The sequence below is a fragment of the Xenopus laevis genome, chromosome 1S (assembly GCF_017654675.1).
Source record: "Xenopus laevis strain J_2021 chromosome 1S, Xenopus_laevis_v10.1, whole genome shotgun sequence".
Taxonomy (NCBI): Eukaryota; Metazoa; Chordata; class Amphibia; order Anura; family Pipidae; genus Xenopus; species Xenopus laevis.
In genome coordinates this window covers 142,956,880-142,981,870 of record NC_054372.1, presented here as the reverse complement: position 1 = coordinate 142,981,870, position 24,991 = coordinate 142,956,880, and the positions used below count along the sequence as shown (strand labels likewise).

At 38.7% G+C, this 24,991-nt stretch overlaps 1 protein-coding gene across 2 annotated transcripts in view; it reads left to right on the top strand.

Moving 5' to 3' along the window:
• hira.S (histone cell cycle regulator S homeolog) overlaps nucleotides 1–22,543 on the top strand; it is a 34,161-nt gene extending 11,618 nt beyond the window's left edge. Inside the window, exons 8-25 of one of the 2 annotated variants that reach the window (XM_018244118.2) lie at nucleotides 1,060–1,227; nucleotides 2,652–2,765; nucleotides 3,278–3,348; nucleotides 6,907–7,012; nucleotides 7,246–7,461; nucleotides 10,386–10,471; nucleotides 10,612–10,806; nucleotides 11,632–11,790; nucleotides 13,014–13,212; nucleotides 13,623–13,727; nucleotides 14,426–14,574; nucleotides 15,045–15,206; nucleotides 16,343–16,401; nucleotides 16,512–16,617; nucleotides 17,602–17,724; nucleotides 18,547–18,710; nucleotides 19,662–19,750; nucleotides 21,749–22,543. In XM_018244118.2, the coding sequence (XP_018099607.1) occupies nucleotides 1,060–1,227; nucleotides 2,652–2,765; nucleotides 3,278–3,348; nucleotides 6,907–7,012; nucleotides 7,246–7,461; nucleotides 10,386–10,471; nucleotides 10,612–10,806; nucleotides 11,632–11,790; nucleotides 13,014–13,212; nucleotides 13,623–13,727; nucleotides 14,426–14,574; nucleotides 15,045–15,206; nucleotides 16,343–16,401; nucleotides 16,512–16,617; nucleotides 17,602–17,724; nucleotides 18,547–18,710; nucleotides 19,662–19,750; nucleotides 21,749–21,865 (2,388 nt within the window). In that variant the 3' untranslated portion in view covers nucleotides 21,866–22,543. The remainder of the gene's footprint in view (nucleotides 1–1,059; nucleotides 1,228–2,651; nucleotides 2,766–3,277; nucleotides 3,349–6,906; nucleotides 7,013–7,245; nucleotides 7,462–10,385; nucleotides 10,472–10,611; nucleotides 10,807–11,631; nucleotides 11,791–13,013; nucleotides 13,213–13,622; nucleotides 13,728–14,425; nucleotides 14,575–15,044; nucleotides 15,207–16,342; nucleotides 16,402–16,511; nucleotides 16,618–17,601; nucleotides 17,725–18,546; nucleotides 18,711–19,661; nucleotides 19,751–21,748) is intronic. The other variant, XM_018244119.2, reaches the window with a different exon arrangement.
• Nucleotides 22,544–24,991: the final 2,448 nt, after the last annotated feature.

Sequence of the window (24,991 nt, the reverse complement as noted above, 5' to 3'; positions counted from 1 at the left end):
ACCCATGTCCCAGGAAAAAAAGCAGATAGAATTGTAAGAGATAATGTAAACAAACAAGATTAAACTAAAGTTAGTCCAACTTTCATTAGGCAAAGAAAAAAATTTATATTCTGCCTTTGCCTCCTGCAAGTTTGCTTAACCACTCTGCATGTCCCTTTTGTGTCAAGTATAGAGAAAAATGTTTCTGGACCAAGATAAGCTAGATCACTAATATACATTGTAAGGTAATGAGCGTAAAAAGTGACTGTGAATAACACTACACATAATAAATCCAATCTGCATACTAGTGCAATGTGACTTTAGCTGTTAACATTGCATAATGGTTCACCAGCAATTTAGAAAAGTAATATAACTGGCAGGGCTGGAATTAGAGGTAGACAGCAGAGGCACCTGCCAAGTAAGTAACAGTTTGGAACAAAGTTAGGGGTTGCAGTCCCATTATATATGTATATTTAAGTTTATTGCTATTTTGTTGCCTATATAATATTAGCTATTGGCTTGAACATTGTTCCTTGGTGTCCCATATATGCCTGTTACCTGTGGATTTAGCTGCACTTGGACACCCCTTTTAGTAATTCTGTTAGCTAATGGTGGTGCCATGATATCACAGTCACATGACAGCATGTAAGAAAAAGCAGAGGCATTTGAACAAAGTGATTTACTCTAGTGTGCATAGAAGCTTACTCTGTACCATCTTCTCTGCCAGGTTAATGGAGGGGTGGTCACAGGTTGTCACTTTTGCCTTGGGTTCCAATTCTCCTTGACCCTACTTCTTGCTAGAGTGCCAATTTGTGATATTCTGATATTGCTTTAAAGGCTATAGGTGTTGCATATAAGCAGAGTAATTCAAACTAATAAATGATATAGACAACCCTGTATGACTAAAAATAATTTGCCCCATAAGGAGTGTAAGCAATATTCAGTTGCAATCCAAAAAGTCTCAACACTTTCTATCTAACCTGCTAAAAATCATGACCACTAAAATAAAGCAGTCATAAGACTGAGCAGCATCAGTCAGATTGTGATAATTGTCAGTTTGTAACACCCTCATTCCCATAGTGTGGAGGAACAACCCATGTCTTGCGACTTAGCTGGTCTCCAGATGGACATTACCTGGTATCGGCTCATGCCATGAACAACTCTGGCCCCACGGCCCAAATCATTGAACGTGATGGCTGGAAGACAAACATGGACTTTGTGGGACATCGCAAAGCTGTCACGGTGGTGGTAAGCAAATAAGAAATGGGTCATGCAAAATATGCATTGTAAGCAGAGAAGACCTCTTTTTAGATGGGTAGCTCACTTTTAACATTGAGGGGCACATTTATCAAAGTTTGAGATTAGAACTCACCACAATAAAACTCACTCAGTTTCTATTAATTCCTATAGGAATTTTAAAAGCATATTTATGAAATGCTAAATAACATTCTAAAAATCCCATAGGAATAAAAATAACATAGGTGAGTTTTTCTGTGGTGCGTTGTAATGCACATTTTGATAAATCTGCCCCTTAGTGTGTTGTATATAGTAATATTCTGACTTGAGCTGCATATGTTCTTCATGATATGTTTTTTCTGTTACTACTATGTGGTTGCTACAGTCCTGATTGAAAAATTGCTTATAATAGGACAATGCTTATAATAGAACATGGTAAACTGTAACTACGCATTTTGATCAAAACTAAAATATAACGAATCCTTATTGGAAGCAAAATCAGCTTATTGGATTTATTTAATGTTTACATGATTTAAGATGTGATTTTAGGTATGAAGATCCAAATTACGGAAAGATCTGTGATCCAGAAAACCTCCAGAAAAACCTCAGGTCCCTAGCATTCTGGATAACAGGTCCCATACCTGTACTAAATTTAGCACTCTGCTGCTAAAGGTTGCTTATTGGCCAAATAACAGTACAGGGATGCAGCCTAAGGCATCATAACCCAATAGTTTGGTTGTGATGTACCAGTAAACAAGTAAATCAAAGCAGCAGCAGTGTCTATAAACATTACTAAACTTCTTTAAATACAATTTTCTGAAATGTGTGTTTTTCATACAAAACCTACTTGTTTTCTCTCTGTGATGCACTGAATTAGGCAGAGAGAAAATAGGGTTTGCGTTCAGGCCATTTAATCACTGCTATTTGCAGGTTCCGGGAAGGTGGCTGGCCAATCTTTTCCAACACCCTCTCCACCCAGGACATCGGTGTTCACTTGCTTCTCCAACTTTCATATGGATACTTGTGCCTATACCCAGCCACTTCAGTGACACTAGAGAGGGTGGAGTTGGACTTAGTTATTTAAATAACGATGACTTTTAGGGCAAGGATGAGTTAGGGTTGGGTACGGGTTGACAAATAGTCAACCCATGCATCACTACTGTAAACAGACAATTTTTTTGTGTCTAGTTTTAACTAGGGAAACTATGTACATAGTATAGGACATATGGCTAAAAAGTAACCTTAAATAAGCTAAAGAAGCAAATGGTTGATAAAATATAAAGTGGTTGTAAAGGAAAAGGGCCAGGACTAGCAGCACCAAATGTGGTGATTTTGTTGTAAGATGTGCTCTGCTTCATTTACAGTGTAACAAGAATCAATGGTTACTTTTAGTACACTTAAGAACAACATTTATTAATGTGTGTGTTCTATTTCAGAAATTCAATCCAAAAATATTTAAGAAGAAACAAAAAAATGGTAGCTCCACAAAGACCAGCTGCCCTTACTGCTGCTGTGCTGTTGGAAGTAAGGATCGGTCCTTGTCAGTATGGGTGAGTATGATGCCCTTGCTGGCACACTACTCAAACAAGTAGCATAAAACAATAATATATATATAGATTTGAACAGTTTGGAAAGGTATGGGTAGTTTTACTTTTTTCATCTTATTTAATAAAGAGGAACCAAGGCAGAGACACAAATAAGAAAATGTTTGTGAAAATGGGCCAATAGATATTTTTATATATAACGCAGACTACGATAACCATGAACAGTGCAGGATTATCTGGCAAATCACTTTGTGACTTGTCTGATTGGAGCTGAAAGTCTTTTAACAGGCTGCACCCATTGCAGTTCATAAACTGACCTGGAGCTGTTGCCTTCTGGTTATACAACTGAAGCTGAAGGGCTGTGTCATTGTAATTTAGCTAACTACTTATGTGGCCATATCACCAATTACCCAGTTTGCACGAAAACACCACAAGTGACCAACTTAAGTCTGTACTTTTATTTACATATATTTGGTCAGTATTGCTGGTGTACTAAGCACATATACTATTCATTGCAGCTCACTTGTCTCAAGAGGCCTTTGGTTGTAATCCATGAACTTTTTGACAAATCCATAATGGACATCTCTTGGTAAGAACGATTTATTTTGTTTTAGCAGTTCCTATGTCAGTGCTGCTATGCGATATTTTCATTGTGCAAGTTTTAGCTGTTTGTTGGGCTTGTTTATTTTTTTAATTATTTTCTAAAACTAACCAATGTATTGGCATATAATGATTGCAAATATAACAGAATCCAGACCAGCAAGGCAAAACTGATGGAAACAAACTCCTCCCTCTTTCTTTCTGTTGGCCATTTGATTTTTATCTTGTCTTAGGGCAATGACACATGAGGAAAAAGTTTGGGCAACTTCATAAAAATGATGTGCCACATATGTTTTACCATGGGTGATTCAATTAATCACCGGTGGCAAAGTATTTGGATATAGTCGCCCGCAGAAGGAGAGATTTGTCACAGGCAACTCATCTCCCCTTATGTGTCATTGTACTTAACTGTTAACTGCATTTCAGTTTTCCTTGCTTTATTGGTTATAGGGAGGTTGAGTTCTTTGATTATTGTTCGGTTTACAAGCAGGTTACACACAGTCATAGTATTTGATTGTATCTTTTTATATAAAGTCTTTTTTTTACTTCTAAGTTCAATGCCATTTTATCTTCACTATGTTTAAAGGGATACTGTTGCTGGAAAACATGTTTTTTCCCCCAAAATGCATCTGTTAATAGTACTGCTCCAGCAGAATTCTGGTCTGAAATCTGTTTTTCAAAAGAGCAAACAGATTTTTTTTTTTCATCTTTAATTTTAAAATCTGACATGGGGCTTGACATATTGCCGGTTTCCCAGGTGCCCCCAGTCACGTGACTTGTGCTCTGATAAACTTCAGTCACTTTTTGATGATATTTTGCATGTTGGAGTGATATCACCCTCCCCCAGTGGCCTAATAATAGAACAATGTGAAGGTAACCAGATGGATCCCTGACACTAGATAACCGCTCCCTGGTAGATCTAAGAATAACACTAGTAATAATCCAAGTCCCATTGCAGCTCTTCCAGTTACATGAGTAGGAAGAAAAATAGCCTGCCTAAAAGCAATTGAATCATGAAGTTCTGGTTCTTTCTGAAAGGACAGGATCAGGCAAAAAGACCTAAGATGACTACACACCAATATTAAAAGAAAAAAAAATACAATGTTGTTGGTTCAGGAATAAAACTTTATACGGTATAGTGAATTATTTGCAGTGTAAACTATGTAATTTAGAAATAAAAATCATGACCTAATCCCTTTAATTAGGCTATAATCTAACCTGCCTCTTTGTAAATGGATACTAATCTCTTGGCCTCTTTTGTGTATACACAAAAATCCCCCTTTTCCAAGTTTTTTGATTTATGTTTTCTATTACATTATTCTTTACTGCCTTTTTGTGGAGGTATGACATGGTGTTTAACTTTAAACATAGTATAGATTAAAACAATGTTGGTCTTTAGTATTTCAGTATTTAAAAATGTATATTTTTAGTGTTTTTATAAAATATAATGTCCAGCACAGGATACAGTAATGGCTTAAATTAATGCAATTATTGACAAAAGCACAGACCAGTATAGTTTTGCAAGGGCCTCTTTCATGTTAATTCAGTTTTATTCATTAGTACTGAAATCCAGTATGACCTTGAAGTGTTAAATGGAAACTCTACAGTGTAGTTTAACAGTGACACATGGTGCATTTTCTCATGACTACAAAATGCCAAATAATACCTCGCCATAGGTAGAATACTGATAATGACCTCTGCTAAAACACTCAAGTTACTTAATCACTCAAAAATACATATGAAGTCTGGTTGTTTTAATGGATTTCCTATTAGAATATTAGCAGCACACGACAAAGTAAATAACCTGACACACTGGACAGGTTAAGAACCTTGAGATTAAAGCTGGATTCATGTATTACATTATTAGTTGCAGCACTGGTTTTAGTAACTGTTACTGTAAACTTGAGAACTTGCATTCCTGTTCTCAATTCTTTCTCTAGGGTTTCATCACAGCTCAGTGATTCAGACTCAAGAGAGATACAGTGGTGTGCAAAACTATTTGCCCCCTTCCTGATTTCTTATTCTTTTGCATGTTTGTCACACTTAAATGTTTCTGCTCATCAAAAACCGTTAACTATTAGTCAAAGATAACATAATTGAACACAAAATGCAGTTTTTAAATGAAGGTTTACGTTATTAAGGGAGAAAAAAACTCCAAATCTACATGGGCCTGTGTGAAAAAGTGATTGCCCCCCTTGTTAAAAAATAACTTAACTGTGGTTTATCACACCTGAGTTCAATTTCAAAGGTTATAAAGCCATTTCTAAAGCTTTGGGACTCCAGCGAACCACAGTGAGAGCCATTATCCACAAATGGCAAAAACATGGAACAGTGGTGAACCTTCCCAGGAGTGTCCGGCCGACCAAAATTACCTCAAGAGCGCAGAGACAACTCATCCGAGAGGCCACAAAAGACAGGACAACATCTAAAGAACTGCAGGCCTCACTTGCCTCAATTAAGGTCAGTGTTCACGACTCCACCATAAGAAAGAGACTGGGCAAAAACGGCCTGCATGGCAGATTTCCAAGGCGCAAACCACTTTTAAGCAAAAAGAACATTAAGGCTCGTCTCAATTTTGCTAAAAAACATCTCAATGATTGCCAAGACTTTTGGGAAAATACCTTGTGGACCGACGAGACAAAAGTTGAACTTTTTGGAAGGTGCGCGTCCCGTTACATCTGGCGTAAAAGTAACACAGCATTTCAGAAAAAGAACATCATACCAACAGTAAAATATGGTGGTGGTAGTGTGATGGTCTGGGGTTGTTTTGCTGCTTCAGGACCTGGAAGACTTGCTGTGATAGATGGAACCATGAATTCTACTGTCTACCAAAAAATCCTGAAGGAGAATGTCCGGCCATCTGTTCGTCAACTCAAGCTGAAGCGATCTTGGGTGCTGCAGCAGGACAATGACCCAAAACACACCAGCAAATCCACCTCTGAATGGCTGAAGAAAAACAAAATGAAGACTTTGGAGTGGCCTAGTCAAAGTCCTGACCTGAATCCTATTGAGATGTTGTGGCATGACCTTAAAAAGGCGGTTCATGCTAGAAAACCCTCAAATAAAGCTGAATTACAACAATTTTGCAAAGATGAGTGGGCCAAAATTCCTCCAGAGCGCTGTAAAAGACTCGTTGCAAGTTATCGCAAACGCTTGATTGCAGTTATTGCTGCTAAGGGTGGCCCAACCAGTTATTAGGTTCAGGGGGCAATTACTTTGTCACACAGGTTTGGATTTCTTTTCTCCCTAAATAATAAAAACCCTCATTTAAAAACTGCATTTTGTGTTTACTTGTGTTATCTTTGACTAATAGTTAAATGTGTTTGATGATCAGAAACATTTTGTGTGACAAACATGCAAAACAATAAGAAATCAGGAAGGGGGCAAATAGTTTTTCACACCATTAGAAGCTTTTATCATGCCACAAGGCTTTAAATTGTCATCAGCCCCCAATTCCTGCTTTTTCTTCATTGAAATTATTATTTATACTTTAACCTCAGTGCTATCATCTCTGAATATTGATCTGTGTTTTTTCTCTGATTTGCAGGACTTTAAATGGGTTGGGCATTTTGGTATGTTCTATGGATGGATCAGTTGCTTATCTCGATTTCTCCCAGGATGAGCTTGGTGACCCATTAAGTGAGGAAGAGAAGGTACTAAGAGTATTTACACAGATTTTTGTATGCCTCTGTGTGTTGTGTTTCTTGCCTTTTTATAGGAAGAGGCTTGGTTTGCTTATCTTTTTTTGAACAATGCACTCTCTCCTAAATTCAGACGACTAAAATTTGGTGTCAGAAGAAATTAACAAATTCAAGCTTCTCTTGTTTATACATTAATCACTGATAATCCAGAGGATTCATTGCTTCTGCTTCTAAATACATAACAGAATAATATCCACCAAAGTACATACGGGAAGAGTCTGGCCATCACAACAGAGCCCCAGCTACCTAATACTGTTATAGAGAACCCAGAGATGCTGAAGTTCCAGCAGAGGCAGCAGCTGCAACAGGATGGGGAACATATGGTGCAAGCACAGATGGAGGCTCCTATTCATAACATGGCCAGCATGATGAATGGGGAAAGCTTGGAGGACATAAGAAAGGTAAGATGTCTTGAATTGAGACTTCCCATTGCTAAATGCTATTCCATTGTTTATATAGTTTATTTTTACAAACATTTATTCAAATCTTTGGGTTTTTCACCCAAGCAAACTATTGGCTGTCGTAACCCCTTGTCTTTTTATATATTGAAGTGAACTCACCCTAAATAAGACTTTGGTGACTAAAAATGCATTAGAGGTGTGTACAGCTACTTAATCTCTCTACAGGTACAAAATAAAAACCTTAAAATAGTAAAATATTTGACCATGGACAAGGTAATCAAATTATCAGTCTATATATCAACCAATTTGATCTGTGAAGGTTTGCCTTTCCTGTGTATGAACAGACTTGCCAAATGTCACATGTAACAATTGACTGTATAATAAGGTTGGCAGCCTGTGTCTAGCTTACATTATGTAGCAAGAAAACAAAATTATTATCCAGGAGATAACCACTTAACAATTCTGCATTCAAAACTGAGACATTGACACTTCATTCTTTAAATTGTTTGTTTCACATTTAAGCAGCATGCAGACCTTTTTAATTGAATGAAATGATTTAGGTGTATAGGCCAGTTATACTATTTTACATATACATAAGTATGAGCTGGTGCACTACTTCTTTTTAAAATTAAAACAAAAATACATACCTACAGTCATATAAACAAGTAAGTACACCCCAAGTAAAGTTTTTTTTTTCTTTTTAATATATATATGGACATATAAATATTACATCTTCATTCATATAAAGGTGTTGCAACTGAAAAAAAGCAAGAAAAAAATATATACTTTTTTTGGAAAAAGTAACCAAACTCTTGCTTCTAGTACCTGGTATTTTCCTTTTTGGCAGAAGTAGGTGTTTATTATAATTGAGCATCAGTTTCTGACTGGAGAAATATTTACCCACTGCTCTATCCAGAAATGTTTCTGCTGTGCAATGTTTTTACACTGATTTCTTGCAAACAAAACCCCACAGCATCCTGATTGGCTATGACTCCAGAACACTACATTTATGCTTTTCAGCCATGCCTTATTGCAGTGTTGTCCAACTTCTGTGGTACTGAGGGCCGGATTTTTTTCTGGCCTACGTGGTGGAGGGCCGATAATGGAAGCCAGTGGTGACCACTCCCTGTTTTTAAACCACACCCGCTTTAAACCACACCCATTCTAAAAATTAATGGTTGGTGCTCACTGCTGGGATATCACTCATATGTAAAAAAATTGTCATATTAAAACATACCCTTAAACTCATATGCCTACTCCTCCTCGGTAGTTAGCACAGCAACACCCAGCACATGATTAAACACTTTAGGGGCCCCAGGTAGCATAGGAAAGGCAGAGTATGTCACACACAGGGAGCATAGGGCAGGCAGAGTATGGTGCACACAGGGAGCATAGGGCAGGCAGAGTATGGCACACACAGGGAGCATAGGGCAGGCAGAGTATGGCACACACAGGGAGCATAGGGCAGGCAGAGTATGGCGCACACAGAGAGCATAGGGCAGGCAGAATATGGTGCACAGAGGGAGCATAGGGCAGGCAGAGTATGGCGCACAGAGGGAGCATAGGGCAGGCAGAGTATGGCGCACACAGGGAGCATAGGGCAGGCAGAGTATGGCGCACACAGGGAGCATAGGGCAGGCAGAGTATGGCGCACACAGGGAGCATAGGGCAGGCAGAGTATGGCGCACCCAGGGAGCATAGGGCAGGCAGAGTATGGCACACACAGGGAGCATAGGGCAGGCAGAGTATGGTGCACACAGGGAGCATAGGGCAGGCAGAGCATGGCACACACAAGGAGCATAGAGAAGGTAGAATACAGCAGGAGACAAGAAAGGCTATCGGCAGTTTTATGAAATGTGAACAATATGTTACAAGTGTGAACAATACAGGGGGATTACAGGTGTGAATAATACAAGGGATTACTGTCTGAATTTGAGGTGTAAACAATGAAAGGGCCAGATAATCTCATTATTGATACCTTTTTAAATTTTACAGAAGGTAAGCAGTCACAGCAGGCAGACTTTCATGTGGGGGGCCACACAAGGGGTAGTCGCGGCCACCAGTTGGACAGCACTGCAATGTTTAGGGTCATTGCCATTTTGCAAGGTCTGCTTGAGCTTACATTTTCTTGCAGATCGTATCACATTATATTATTATGAGCAGCCACTGGTACAAGTTGGAACTCCTAGTGGGTTCTATAATAGTCCGCTCCCCTGGCCTAATAAAACAATACCATACCATAATATTTTTAGCACATGCTTTTCAGTTAGTATCATGTTCTTCTGATAACTGCTGTCTTCTGGTACTGTTGCCAGATAACTATATTTACCATGTTTGTCCAGAACACATTGTTCCAGAAGTCTTAGACTCGTGTTCATCCAGTGGATTTTGACATATGTAGTGGCAAGAACTAGCTGTAGGTCCCATGATGACATTGCAGGGTTTTTTGAAACCTCTCTTATCATCTTGTGTTCTGTTCTCAGGATGAACTTGAGCTAGTGATAAATGTAGGGGTATACTTACTTTTTTCACATGTGAAATTTTCATTTATATGTGTTTAAATTACAAAACTAACAATAAAATGTAAATGGAGTATGGTATTTATTATGAACTTTAAATATTGTTGAAATTTGATTGCATATCTGTAAGTCACAACAGTCAAAAATAACCATGAGGTGTACTTACATTCACATGACTGTATGTACTAGAACATCTTTAGCCTCTATCTATGTGGTGGCTGAAGACTAAGGTAACTAAATTCATGGGTGAGAAGCTAAATCCTACATTATATGTAAAAAATACATTAATATGTTTTTGGAATTTGGCGATTATTCTCTTTGGACAAAAGCTTATGCTTTTTAATGGAATTGTGTTGCTTGACAGTCTGGCCTAGTTAATTATTTACCTATTTTTGAAACCAACAGAACCTCTTGAAAAAGCAAGTGGAGACACGAACAGCTGATGGACGGCGAAGGATCACTCCACTCTGCATTGCTCAGCTAGACACTGGGTATGTTCTCTTAAAAAAATAAACCTGGGTTTACAAGTGCTGCAGTGTAAGGGGAAACTAATTTTAATTAAATTACATTCCATCTTGGTTGATGCTGGTTCAGATCCAAATTTTTCAGCCTTTTGGGGTATTTTTCACAGGGACTTTTCCACAGCGTTTTTCAATAGTATTCCAATATCTGGTTCGCTTCCCGGCTCAATGATGTCTTCACAAAGCAACCAGCAGCTTATATCATTGGATTCCAACACAACCAGCTCCTCTGGGGCTCTCAAGTCTAATGTGGAACTTGTAGGAAATAACACAAAACCAGCCGAGGAAACAGCCAACAAAGAGAGGTAATGTTGGAGGCTGAGTTTAGATTTTATTTTTCTGTGTTGGTCACAGTGCACCTTGCAGGCAAAGGTATAAAACAAGAAATAGGGAGATTTTTTGAAAGGAACATGTACATTCTGCTAAAATATGAATAGTAGAACTGCTTTGTACACATTATGGATGCATCGAATCCAGGATTGTGTTCGGGATCTGTCCATTTTCAGTAGGATTCGGCCGAATCCTTCTGCTAAGTTGCATATGCAAACTAGGGATGGGACGGGAAATCGCGTGATTTTTTTGTCACACAACAAAAAAGTAAAAAAATTTCCTCTTCCCACCCCTAATTTGCATATGCAAACTAGGTTTCAGTTGGGTATTCCGCCGAATCTTTTGCGAAGGATTCAGCGGTTCGGCTGAATCCAAAATAGTGGATTCGGTGCATCCCTGGTACACATACTTTCAACTTTTGCACTGTGTATTTTATAACCATCCAATGTCTTAATTTGAAATGGGTATCCCGCTATTTGGATGGATTGATTCACTGTTAACTATTTGCCATTAATTGCTATTGTACTGCAGCAACATTTAAAATGTATTACATTACTTATTTTCTGTTTGAAAAATAAGATCATCAGTCCATATGTCTCCTTAAACCCTCTCGGTGGGTTTCATATCTAAAGTTAAGGTACATACTGCTTCGTCACTTCTGGAGATGCAGTATGTGATAAACTCTCTTTTTTGTTGTTATGAGTTTTATGCTTTTACTGCCAGAGAAAATAGAAAATTTTATTTTTGTGTATGATTACTACATGCATGAGCAGTTTAACAATTTACCCTTTCCACTTTAGCGGGAATGTTTCATCTTCCAGTCCTGTGGCGCCCACTAGCATCACTGCCCAGCCAAAGATTGAACCCATGAAGGCACTTGACTCCAGATTTACTGAACGTTCAAAAGCCACCTCAGGAACAGCAGGAGTTGCTCATTTGAACCAGACCGCTGTAGATCGGTATGGCTAAAAGTAATATTTGCTGCTTAAGTTAAAAGGGAAACCGAAATTTATAAATGTATATGGCTAGAAATGCCATATTTTAAAAACTGAACTTATTGAACCACCCTAAAGGTTCCGCATCTCTATAGTAGTAATGATCCAGGCCTTCAGATTTGTCACAGTAGTTTTCTATCCTGGACTCTGTTAGAAGTGTCTACGCCATGCACATCTCGGTGTGCTTTGAACAGCTGTTGAGAAGCTAAACCAAATTTAGGGTTGGTCGCATATCATCTGCGCTGTAATGTACCAGTAATATGAATTATTTACTAATCAGCCCTATAGTGTGTGTGTTATAGTGAGTAGGTACCTAAGCTCAGTAAGATCTCTCCTGCTAAAGAGCTGTGGTTGCCTTGGTATAGAAGCTAAAAACATATAATGTGCAACATTTGTGCCCTACTTCTTTAGGTAAGCTTTACTTATTTAAAGGAATATAACCCCTATATTTACCTACCATGTATCTCCTCCACCCAAACAGCATTATTTTTACTGCATATATACCTTCTGTTTGCCAGCACCATAACATTTTTCAAACACAAATAACAGCTTTCACCTGGCAGCCATTTTTGCTCTGACACATAATCAGTGACACATAATCGGTGACATTTCCTTTGCAAACAGAACATGTAAAGTCAATGCAATCAAGAATGCAGGCTTACACAGGCAGCACTTACTTTAATAAGTAACGGTTGGATTGTAACGTTTAAGCCAAGCTCAGGAGACGGGGTTATGAGAAATAATAGCAAACTGCCTGAGCAGAATTGCTATGGGAACCAGCAACGCCATCTTTTTATTGGTGGCTAGACTGGAGTGGGCGTGTCTTGTAATCTGAGCTGAGACGGTCAAAGAAAAATCCCAAGGTAGGGGGCCCATTGGGTTAGAGGAGGTGAAGGAATCCTAAATGGATGCAGCAGCCTTACTACGTACCAGAACAACCAGAGTGGCAGAATAAAAACTATCACTTGAAAAGTAGAAAATATGTTAGATGCAAAAGTGCTCAGAAGAGCACTTTTCTCAATTTTACATTACTTTGAGCATTTACATACCATTAATAAAATTATTTTCAGTGGTGAGGCAAGGGGATATTTTAGTTCATGGAATCTATTTTCAGGAAAAAAAAATTTCAGGCTTAGATGAGACACAGCCTATAAGATAACCAGGGTTAAAACTTTATTTCTGTACAGACTAAAAGAGCAAAATGTTACAAAGGATTCAAAGCCACGAGTGGTTGAGAGCAGCAGTGACAGTGAGGAAAAGATTCCTGCATCCAAACAACTCTCCAAACGAAAGGGGGAGGCTGATGCTGACCTTGCAGAGAAGAGGAAGAAAGGGAGGCCACGCAAAGAGTCGCAAAGACTAATGTCAGTCTCACTCACTGTGCAGGTTAGTTCTGTGTTTTTTGGGGCTTTTTCTGATGCACAGACAGTGCATAAAATTTAGTGTGTTTTTGTACTTCCTAAAATGTATAATTCATTCTGTTCCTTTAAATGGGCATGAAGAGTGTCTTTACCAAAGTCAGCACTCACCCAGATACAATTTTAATCAGGTGCACACCCTCTGATGGTGATTTTCATTGATGATTACAAATCCTTTCACGTACAGTGATCGTTTTACGGGAAATGGCGCCCAGGATGTTTTGTCCCCTGTGGTAAATCTGTACTTATTTCCTTTCCACTGGCAGTAATGTGCTGGTGGGAAAATGTATGGCATGAATAAATATGTTTATTGATTATATATATTTTTTCTTTGGTTGCCACAGTTCAAACTTAAAATAATCTCTTTTGATTCCTCAGTCTCAGGTGGCATCAACTTCTGAAAAGGAATTAACATGTGTAACGACATCCTCGTTAACCCTTAGGCTTCCAACCCCCACTCCTCAAAAATCTTTTACTTTACAGGTGAGTGCAAAAACAAAAAAATGGAACTTGTCCTAATAGCATTCATGGAATTAGTGATGAAGTGATGCCTGGAGCAGTCATTAGGACCTTGTATAGTTTTAAAATATAAATGTATATCTGAAATGGAGACTTACAATGCTATGAAAAAAATTCTGTTCATCTTTTTTTTTTTTTTTTAACCTGTTAAAAATACCTGCTGCTGTTTCAGACTTGCTAAAACAAAGGACTTATCAAATTGAATATAAACAACACTTTAAAAATGTTTGTATAATGGTCTTTAAAATCCATTGAAATTCATGTATATAAAGTGATTGTGTTATTTGGCAGTTGTGGGCATATTTAAATCAGTGGTGAGGTAGCAAAGAAACGATAAGATATGGTACAAAGGAAGGGAAACTATTCTTTGAATGTCATAGTCATACGGTTACTGTACATCCTGTCATATGAGAGTATTATGACATTGTTAAAAGGCAGGTAGGGCAAAAATGAAAGTAAATAATAACAATAAGGCATCTGTAAGCCAGAAATGTAATTACTTTTTTTGTCTCTTTACTTTTTTTTTTAGGACTGTTGTCAATATGTTTGGGATTTTTTTTTAAATGCAAACAACTTCTACTGAAGCTAAGTCTAAATTCTGCTGTAAATTGTCCTTCCTAAACAATGATTTATTTCTGGTTTTCTTTCTTTCCTCTATTTAGTTAAGCTCAGACCCTTCCATGTACATTGAAGTTGAGAATGAAGTGAAAACAGTAGGTGGAAACAAACTCAGCCAGCTCAAGTGTCACCGAGAAGGAAAAGAATGGGAAGCGGTGCTCACAAGTCGAATCGTAGCAGCAGCAGGCAGCAAGTTAGTCTCATTAGAAAGTATTTTATAGAAACATGCAGAAGGACTTAACTAAATATAGATCACTGAAAGTTATACTCATATCTTCTAGTTATTACTGATCATACGCCCTTAGTACTTTTCAAGAATTTACTAGCTGATGTCATGCTGCTGTTCATTTAACTAATGGGACACTTTTCTGGTTGAAATGTTGCACCACATGGTACATGGTTGAAACTTGTCTCAATGCTCGATGAATATAACTTTCTTTAATAATATATGTATTCATTGTGTTTGTGTTGTACACTCTGTGCCCTCCCTTTGTTTTAGTTTTGATTTGTTTGTGTTGTTACCATATTGGTTCTTTAAGGTTTGTCTCTACTTCATACTATAGCTTATCTTAGTTGTCAAAACACCAATAAATGTATTATATATAGCATAAACTATTCTGTATAATTGACTATATTAACAAACATGCTCATTATTTGTTTTAGAGAGGTGGTGTGCGTGGCCTGCGAGAAAAGAATGTTGTCCATTTTCTCAGGCAGTGGAAGGAGAATCTTCCCACCCATCATTCTTCCCTCTCCTATTTCCACACTGCAGTGTACAGGATCCTATGTTATGGCTCTCACAGCTGCTGCTGCTCTCTCTGTCTGGTGAGGTTACAACTATGAGCCCTAAACTCTAATTCCATTGGCAGAAGAAATAACATAAAATTAGCTCACAACAGGAGGTTGGCACAAGTTCTGTACTCAGCAGAAGTGCTCTTTTATTTCTAAGCATCAATTTATTCAGTTACCTTTTTAATTGGGGCAACATTCTTTCCTTTTGATGGTTTAGAAATTTTGTTCAGTATACGCATTATTTATTTATTTATTTTTTAATATAACATAGAAACAAAATCTTTACTCTTGCAATAGTCTTTTTATATAATAGCAGGTATTAAAATATTCGAAACTACTTTTAGGACTTGTTTGAAAATTAGATGATGTTTTAGGTTCATATAAAATATAGAGCATTTTAAAGGGTTCACAAACTTTCAAGCACCACGGTATATTGCATTTACCTCCTATTTATCTTCCTGTGTAAGAACAAGAGCTTTTTGTACTCTACAGAGCTAATGTGTCATTTATCCCAAATTCTTTATACAGTGGGGATCATTTATCAACACTGGGCAAATTTGCCCATGGGCAGTAACCAATGGCAACCAATCAGATTGCTGCATTCATTGTCCTACTTGCGGCTGGCTTCAAAAAGCTAATCACTGATTGGTTGCTATAGGTAACTGCCCATGGGCAAATTTGCCCAGTGTTGATAAATGAGCCCCAGTATGTTTACCATTGCAGCAAAGCAGAGTGTTGTATGTAATTGCATACAAAACTTAAATTTTTTGGTGTTGCTGTTCCTTTGTCCCAAAATTGATGGCTATAGTCGATTATCTAGTAAAGTTCTTGTAGAAACCAATAGTTTTAACCAGTGCAATGAAGTAAGAATGAAAAGGCAATGTGTAGTAGCTGTGGGCTGGACCAAGAAAGTGCTTCCCTGTATTAGTATATAATCTCATCATTGCACAAGAAGTGGCATTTTGTATCCCCGGAAACTGAAAACAAAGTGTTATGAGTGGGAGAAAGTAATAACACTAAAAAAATATTGTGCAATGTGATAACTGGCTAAATACAGCAGTCTGTAACAGAATCCATTTATTGCACATATAGTGGTAAATGGGTTATTCATATAGAGTTTACTATTTTAAAATAGAGCTTATTGGTTTACATTGTCACTTTTCCTACAGGGATGTCCAGAACCAGAACATTATAATCAAAAATGAATCTTTACAACCACTTTTATCAGGTAATTGCACTCTGTCAACCTTTTTCTTGCTAAATTGTCCCCAAGCCATACAACAGATTGTTTGCATGTCTCCACCACCATGTCATAATGTGTAGTTTGACTTTCCACAGGTAACGATTTGACTGTTTCTCAGACATTACTGACAAAGAGAGGTATACCCGTGCTGAGTCTGTCCAATGGGAAAGCATATTGCTTCAGTCCCAGTCTTTCCACGTGGTAAGAAAAAGTTGAAATTATTCTTGAATCTACAGTAGTATAGTTAGAAGTACCCTGAAAGGGGACATTAAACTACCTGCAAACTAGCAACTTTTTGGTGTTTGTTGGACTGGTTACTCAACCCCAATGTAGGAGAAGCTGGCATGTCACAAAAATGAAGAAGACCGGTGTTTTTGGCTGCATTTGCTCATTTTCTACTTGACTCTCCATATTATTTCTTCTGTTGCCATCAGGTGTATGGTATAAGACAATGCAACACCGAGTGAAGAAAAGTAAAGATGGTGCATCACTGTCCATTTCTGTTTTTTTTTTTATGCGGGCAAATTGTGAAACACATTATTTTACACGTGTAGTTTGCTGCAACTGAAGGATGAGGAATTGATATTTATTTTAGTCTGTGCCTTTCAATCAGTGAAAACTGGTTCTCTAACATTTACAAAAAAGAATAGAAAGGCTGAGCAAATTGGTTTGTGATTTGTCCACCACTTTTTGATCAGGACTTCAGAATTGGCTGCATGACTTGAAGCACTTGATAACTTGTCTTTCTGAAATATCAGTACACATATTGGGGTTTGGATTTTGTTTGGTATTCAGCTAATCTTTTGTGGTAGATTTGCTATGTGGGCAAATTCTACTATTATGAATTTGGGGCCTGTGGGAGATAGAAATGTTGGTCAGTGGGTTTGGGTCACGTGCAATACTGTCCATCTAGACACAAGCAGGTGTCCATGCCATTGGATAATCCTTTTTACCTTACTTTTATTCAAAATCCTTATTGTTTGTTAGAATTTACCAGCTCTTATCTTAACAATGGTCTTTATGTCCTAGTTTAGACCAAGGCCATGTATTCCTACCATGCTCTTCCACCTTTAGAAAACCAGTGTTGGTCAGATACTGTGGTTCCTGTAGAAAAACCTACAGGAAATTTCTTTCCGTCTAGGTTATTGTTTTACTGTAACATTTGTTGTTGATTCTTTGTTCTAGGAGTCTGGTCTCTGACAAGCAGGATTCCTTGGCACAGTGTGCAGATTACCGGAGCTGCATGCCCTCGCAGGATGCTGTCATGTGCTCTGGACCATTAGCCATAATTCAAGGACGAGTGTCTAAGTAAGCGCTTTAAGAAAAAAAACAATATGAGGGACTAGTGATGTTGCCAGCTTTGAGATTGTGCCATATTTAATATAGAAACATGCTCAGCATAATGGGCTGGATTTAAAATGACTACAAAACACATATGTGAAATTTAAGTGATAAAAGTACAACTTTTATCTTGAAAATGGTCAGCATAGTATAATGCTGGCATTTAGCATTACATAAAATAATATATCTTAAAGATTAGATTTTAGTACATAAGCCTGTTATAGGTAGGGATGCACCGAATCCAGGATTCGGTTCGGGATTCGGCCTTTTTCAGCAGGATTCGGATTTGGCTGAATCCTTCTGCCTGGCCGAACCGAATCCGAATTTGCATATGCAAATTAAGGGCAGGAAGGGAAATCGCGTGAATTTTTGCACAAAACAAGGAAGTAATTTTTTTCCCATTCCCACCCCTAATTTGCATATGCAAATTAGGATTCGGTTCGATATTAGGCCGAATCTTTCGCAAAGGATTCGGGGGTTCTGCTGAATCCAAAATAGTGGATTCGATGCATCCCTAGTTATAGGCCATTAGCACAGAAGACTAAGCATTGTACTGCAACTGTAGGCACATTTCTTTCTCCGCCCTTCTGTAACTGCTGGAAAAGAATTTGATGAGGCTGATAAAAGTTTTCAATATATTGATTGTTCATGGATTTGTGCACTAGGAGTTGCCCTTATAGTTGAAATCATTTTAGAAGCTTTTCAGGATAATGAAAGTAGGTTTTACACAGTATGGTTCTATAATCTGTTAATAAGGTTTTGTGCAGCTATGTCGTTTTCCTGTTTCAGTGCTGGCAGACAGGCTGCTCACCTTTTCACGATGCCTCACCTTGTGCAGAAAGAAACCACCATGGCTTACCTTGAGAACCAGGTAGCAGCTGCTCTTATGCTGCAATCTAGCCAGGAATACAGGCACTGGTTGCTCATCTATGCACAATACCTGGTCAATGAAGGTAAGGCCGAACTTTAAAAATAAAAAAACAGAATGAAAGAAAACTGCAGATAATCTCTGTATTTTATTTGTTTTGTAAAAGTAATCCAAATATATTTGGATTTAAAAAAAACACTTCTCTTTTAGTGGCCTTATGTATAAAAGGTGTATAAACACCGTCTGATGTTCTAAAAATAAACATGTATTTCTTTACATAGATATACATGATTTCTCAAAAGTGAATACTGATATTCTATCTGTGCTTAAAGAAACCATGTCCCCATCCCCTAAATTTACAGTGAGACCCAACCCCTTGTTCCATTGTGAAGTCATGGATTGAAGGGGGATTTAAAGTCCTTCAAGTCCCAGAGAATCTGTGCACCACGCAATAAGGGGGGAAAAAAGGGGCTTCAAGTCCTAGAAGGATGAGGGTGGAGTTGTATCACAGTGTGACTGGGGGGGGGGTTAAAGGAGAACTAACCCCCCCGTACCAAAAGCTCCCCTGAACTGTCTGCCATTGCCCCCCGCACTGTGCATTCGTCATAAACAATCCCTTCAAAAAAATCTGACACTAAAATGCAGAGCAGCGGCACCATCTTCTGCCACTTTGTATCTTCTTCTGGGCTCAATGCCGATTTGAGCATGCACAGTTAAAAAGTCACTTCCTGTCTTGGCCTAACTGCACATGCTCCCGCGGGCTTTGTGCGGGCAGTTGTTGAATACAAAGCAACAGCAGATGGTGCCTGGGAGATCCACTGCGCTGCTCTGCATTTTAGGGTCAGATACTTTTAAGGGGTTGTTTTTTTGACTAATGCATAGTGCGGTGAGGGGGGTCAATGGCATTTAAAGGGGGGCTTTTTTGGTATGGGGGTTTTAGTACTCCTTTAACTAAATAAGCTTACGTCAAAAGGGGGGGTTGGTCATATTTTCCTTTTAAGCTATTTAACAGACACATGTCTTTCATATCAATCAGGTTTTGAACAGAGGCTACGAGAAGTATGCCAGGACCTTCTAGGCCCTGTCCATCGTTCTAGTGATAGTCAATGGGAATCAAGAATTTTGGTAAGTCAGGTGAAGTATGACAATGCACTGACCAGCTATTTTCTTTTTCTTCTCATTGTGGCTGTTTTAATAGATTAATCGACACATCACTTATATTTTTGCAAGAGGTTTATGCATTAAACACAAGAGAAAAAGATCAAGGGAAGTATAGACATATGTTAAGACATTATACATAGTGGTTCCACATCAAAATAGATCTATAAAGTCTAAGGGGCAGATTTATAAAATGTGAGTGAGATTTGAGTTTACCACAGAAAAACATACCCATTTTCTATGCGTTCCTATGATTATATGATTTTAAAAGAGTGTTTGTCAAATGTTAAAGGGATACTGTCATGGGAAAACATGTTTTTTCTCAAAACGCATCAGTTAATAGTGCTGCTCCAGCAGAATTCTGCACTGAAATCCATTTTTCAAAAGAGCAAACAGATTTTTTTATATTCAATTTTGAAATCTAACATGGGGCTAGACATATTGTCAGTTTCCCAGCTGCCCCCAGTCATGTGACTTGTGCTCTGATAAACTTTAGTCACTCTTTACTGCTGTACTGCAAGTTGGAGTGCTATCACCCCCTCCCCCAGTAGCCTAACAAAAGAACAAATGGGAAGGTAACCAGATAACAGCTCCCTAACACAAGATAACAGCTCCCTGGTAGATCAAAACCAACACGCAATAGTAAAAGCCAAGTCACACTGAGACTGATTCAGTTACGTTAAGGGCTAGTCCACACGGGGAGATAGCCACGCGTTTGCGGTCGCGGCGACAAAGCGCCGCGCCAGTCGCCGCGACCGGCGCAGGCGACAGTTTTGTATGGGCGCCTATGTAAAAACGCCTGTGCTAACCACACGAGGCGATGCGCTTTTCAACAGTCGCCTGAAAAAGCCTGGCGAGGCATTTTCAGGCGACTGTTGAAAAGCGCATCGCCTCGTGTGGTTAGCACAGGCGTTTTTACATAGGCGCCCATACAAAACTGTCGCCTGCGCCGGTCGCGGCGACTGGCGTGGCGCTTTGTCGCCGCAAACGCGTGGCTATCTCCCCGTGTGGAATAGCCCTAAGTAGGAGAAATAACAGCCTGCCAGAAAGTAGTTCCATCTTAAAGTGCACGCACAAGTCGCATGACTGGGGCAGCTGGGAAACTAACAATATGTCTATCCCCATGTCAGATTTCAAAATTGAATATAAAAAAATCTGTTTGCTCTTTTGAGAATTGGATTTCAGTGCAGAAGTTTTCTGGAGTAGTACTATTATATAACTGATGCATTTTGAAAAAAAAACATTTTTTCCCATGACAGTATCCCTTTAAACTCTACCACTCACCCATTGATTAATACAATTCTAAAAATCCCATAGAAAGTAGGTGAATTTTTCTGTGGTAAAATCTAATCTAGGAGAAAGAAGTAATGGCCTGTAGGCAGATAAACTGCTTAAAGTGATTTATTCCTTAGCACAACATGTTTCGAGCCCAGAGGCTAAAGAATAAATGACTTTGAGCAGTTTATCTGCCTACAGGCCATTCCTTCTTTCTCCTAGTTGCATTTCACATTGATTTGTATCTAAGGCGGAGATTTGTAAAAGGAATTGGCCATAATAAATTACAGCACCATGTTCCCAGGCTACTAGTCAAACCTGTTTGCAGTAAAATCTAATCTCACATTTTAATATATCTGGACAGGACTTTGAGGATGACAATATTCAAAAATCAGTAGTAACAGGTGTGACAGTGGTTCTCCTTCGCTTGTCAGCCATGACCCATGTTTGCTAAATATTGTCTGTTCCATTATTCTCATGTCGGGTGATTTAGCTATACGTTAGACATACTGCCAACTGTTTCAATTACTGCCAATGGAGAGTCATTTTTGGGAGATTTGTTGCCCACAACCTCGTCAAAAAAATTTCGGGCAACAACTCTTGCTGTGTGCCACTACCCTTAGAAGTGCTAGCAAAGAATTTGCAGAGAAAAACAAAAACATGTATTTAATCTATATATTTCTTTGTCAGGGTTTGTGGAAGAGAGAGCTATTGAAGGAGCTTCTTCCTCTGATTGGACAGAACCTGCGTTTTCAGCGACTTTTCACAGAGTACCAAGAGCAGTTGGACATTTTGAGGGACAAATAGCATTACTTGATTGACTTCACAATCCTCCTTGGTTATTATTTTTTTTCTCCTTTGTGTGAATACCAGCTGGTTAGGAGAGAAGAAAAGCTAAGCAACTTGCAAAGCAAGAAACAGTGGTGCCTAAGGAAATATGGTTAAGTATGAAAAGTCCACTAGGAACCAGCTACAGCCCATTTAGCCCTTCTTCGCATACATTGGAAGCCCTGGCATTCCATTTTGTTCACGTTTACTTGAAAAAGAGCGGGGGCTTAAAATGTTATAATTGAGAATATTGGCCATTGTTTGCAAGAAAGCACATAGTACATTACTAATAAACTTCAAAAAGCAATTTCCCCCAAAGCTTGGGTTCTGTCCAGATACTGACAAGACCTTGCACTATTTGAAACTTGATAGCTGTTATGCAGCCAATCTTCATCTTTGAATACAAAAAGAATAATACAAGTCTATGCTGCCCAACAAGACTATTTTTGTACTAGACTTTGCTAACTTGTGATACTCTCCATGGGCCAACAATCAAAAAGCTACTTGTCCACTGAATGTAGGAAGTCCAAATCATGACTGCGTTGGTCAGCGATTCTACAGCTAAACTGTCCTCATTCAGATGTTACATTTGTAAAACTGTTTTTTTTTTTTTTCATTCCTTTTCTAATTGCTGAATTAAAACGAAAATTATTGGTAGCTGTTTGCTTTGGTTTGTGAGCAATGAGAGGTACTGAACAGTTACTGGTGCAGATATCCATTATAACATTCCCAAAGAAGAATGATGTTCATAAACTCAATGTGAAAATATGTTTCTTGGGACCTGGAGCTTTCTGGATAACAGATCTTCATACCTTAAGTCTACTAGACAATCATGTAAACATTAAATAAATCATACCTCCCAACATTTGAAAAATTGAATGACAAAAAGATCTGTCACGCATAGCACAGCAAAATTGTTTTGACCACTCCCATTTTATGGCCACATCCTCTAATTACCATGACCAGTTCACAAAATTTTGAACACAATTTTGGGAGTTTTAGGGCCATGTTTTATGTGTTAATGTGTTAACAGTTTTGCTAATGAAGGTGAAATTGCCATTTAAGTTGTAAGATTCTTCTCCCAAGAGACTTGCTTATCTTAAAGAGTTAAAATTGTATCTTTGCCTATCCTAAATTGTTACAAATATATAGAAGTGCAGCTGCTCTGTTTTGTGCTCTCTGCCAAAAAGCCTCTTATTTTATTAAGGTTTTAAAAATGTGTCGTTGCTAGCGATCAAACAGAAACTCTGAACTTTTTAATAAAAAACCAGGATGGCGGGGTGAGCTGCCAAAATCGGACCACAACCGAATAATGTATCCCATACCTGTTCTATGAGTTTGTGTCAGCATGGTTTTGTGCGTGATAGATCTTGCCAGACTAATTTAATTTCCTTTTATGAGAAAGTGAGCAGGGACCTTGATTTTGGGATGGCAGTGAATGATCTACTCAGATTTGTCATTTGATACAGTGCCACACAGAAGGTTACTGGTTCAATTAAGTAATGTTGAACATAGTATTTGTACCTGGATAGACAACTGGCTAAAAGATAGACTACAAAGAGTGGTGATAAAGAGGGACTTTCCAGTACAAATGAGGGACTGCGGGTTGAGCAGTCAAAAGTGGGACTGTCCCTCTGAAAAAGGGACAGTTGGGAGGTATGATAACATAGCCAATCAAAATTAATCATGACCTTTAAGACCACATGACTTCCTCCTCACACTGTTAAACATTTGCCAAAGCGGTACAGTAACCAAAATAAATAACCAACATAAGGCAATAACCAAACTGATGCTAAGGAGGCCCTGAGTAATAATGCCAGCATCACAGCCATTCAACAGGGGAGCTGATAAAATGTATAGCCCCTGAAAAGGTAGATAAAAGGCACAAGAACATTGACATGTCCTAGGAGCTCTTTGTAGCTCTTGTTGTCAATTGGTAAGCAATTGACAACAAGAGCTACAAAAAATCTCTAAATTACAGAGACCGGCACTTGAGGATCAAGCATTGCAAATCAAGAATAGCCATATTCTGCTTAAAGGGTTCCTCAGCGACTAGAGGGATGCCTGCAATATGGCTATCGGACATAAAAGCCCACCTGGGGAAGAACTAAAATCCTGCAACTGTTAAACAAAAGGCTCCCTATAACATAACCAGAATGATGGCATCAATCATCTCTGAACTAAAACACCATAGAAACCACCAGGAAACCAATATATTTAGATCAGAAACTAACCACAACTTGGATGCAATTATCAACAGTTCTGGAGAAATACACGATCCTTAGCACTAGTGGGTGGACCTAAAAAGACTTGGCCAGCACTAGCCTAGTCCTGCAGCTTAATGGAAGCAGCTCACACCAGTGCTGACCAGAGTCATCTCCACACCAGAAATCAGCCAAAGATCCATCAACTCAATGCTGATAAACACTTAATGAAGACTTAACCAGATGAACGCTAACTCTGGGATATCCTAATCCAGCATTCCACTGTAACCATTGTAAGGCCATGCTGGTACAGCCCAGTAGCTCCACCAACCACAAAATTTGAACTGGACATACAATAGCACAAGGGTCAGCTGCTGGACCAGCCAAATGTGACTTAAGGCCATCTAATAGTCAGATATGCTGTTGCCCCAGCCAACTGCTGCACAAGCAAGTAATGGGTTCTAAGCCAATTACAGTGCTAGAAAACGCCCACAAAAGCAGAGGCCACTACATATCAAGCTGCAAAGTGCTACAGTTTATGCAAGGACTGAACGAACCTGTCACCATACATTGAAGCTACTGAATCCAATAGGCTACTGAACCAGCAAACAGCTGGGGTCACAATCGGAAACTAGGCATGCAAGAAGCTTATAGCCTACAAACACTGGTACCAACCAGCAATGATGCACAATCCACTGGCAAATAAGTCAGCCTCCATACATGCAAACCACTGGTGGACAAGCCAACTATTACAGTTTGTATGCCAACATAGATGTGCAAGGCCAGGCCATGATACCTGTCGGCTGCAGTGTATGCAAAACACCAGAGTGAAACTCTACCACACAAGCAATAGTACATAAGTCAATTTCTACACATGCAACAACGGAGCACAAGCCAGTTA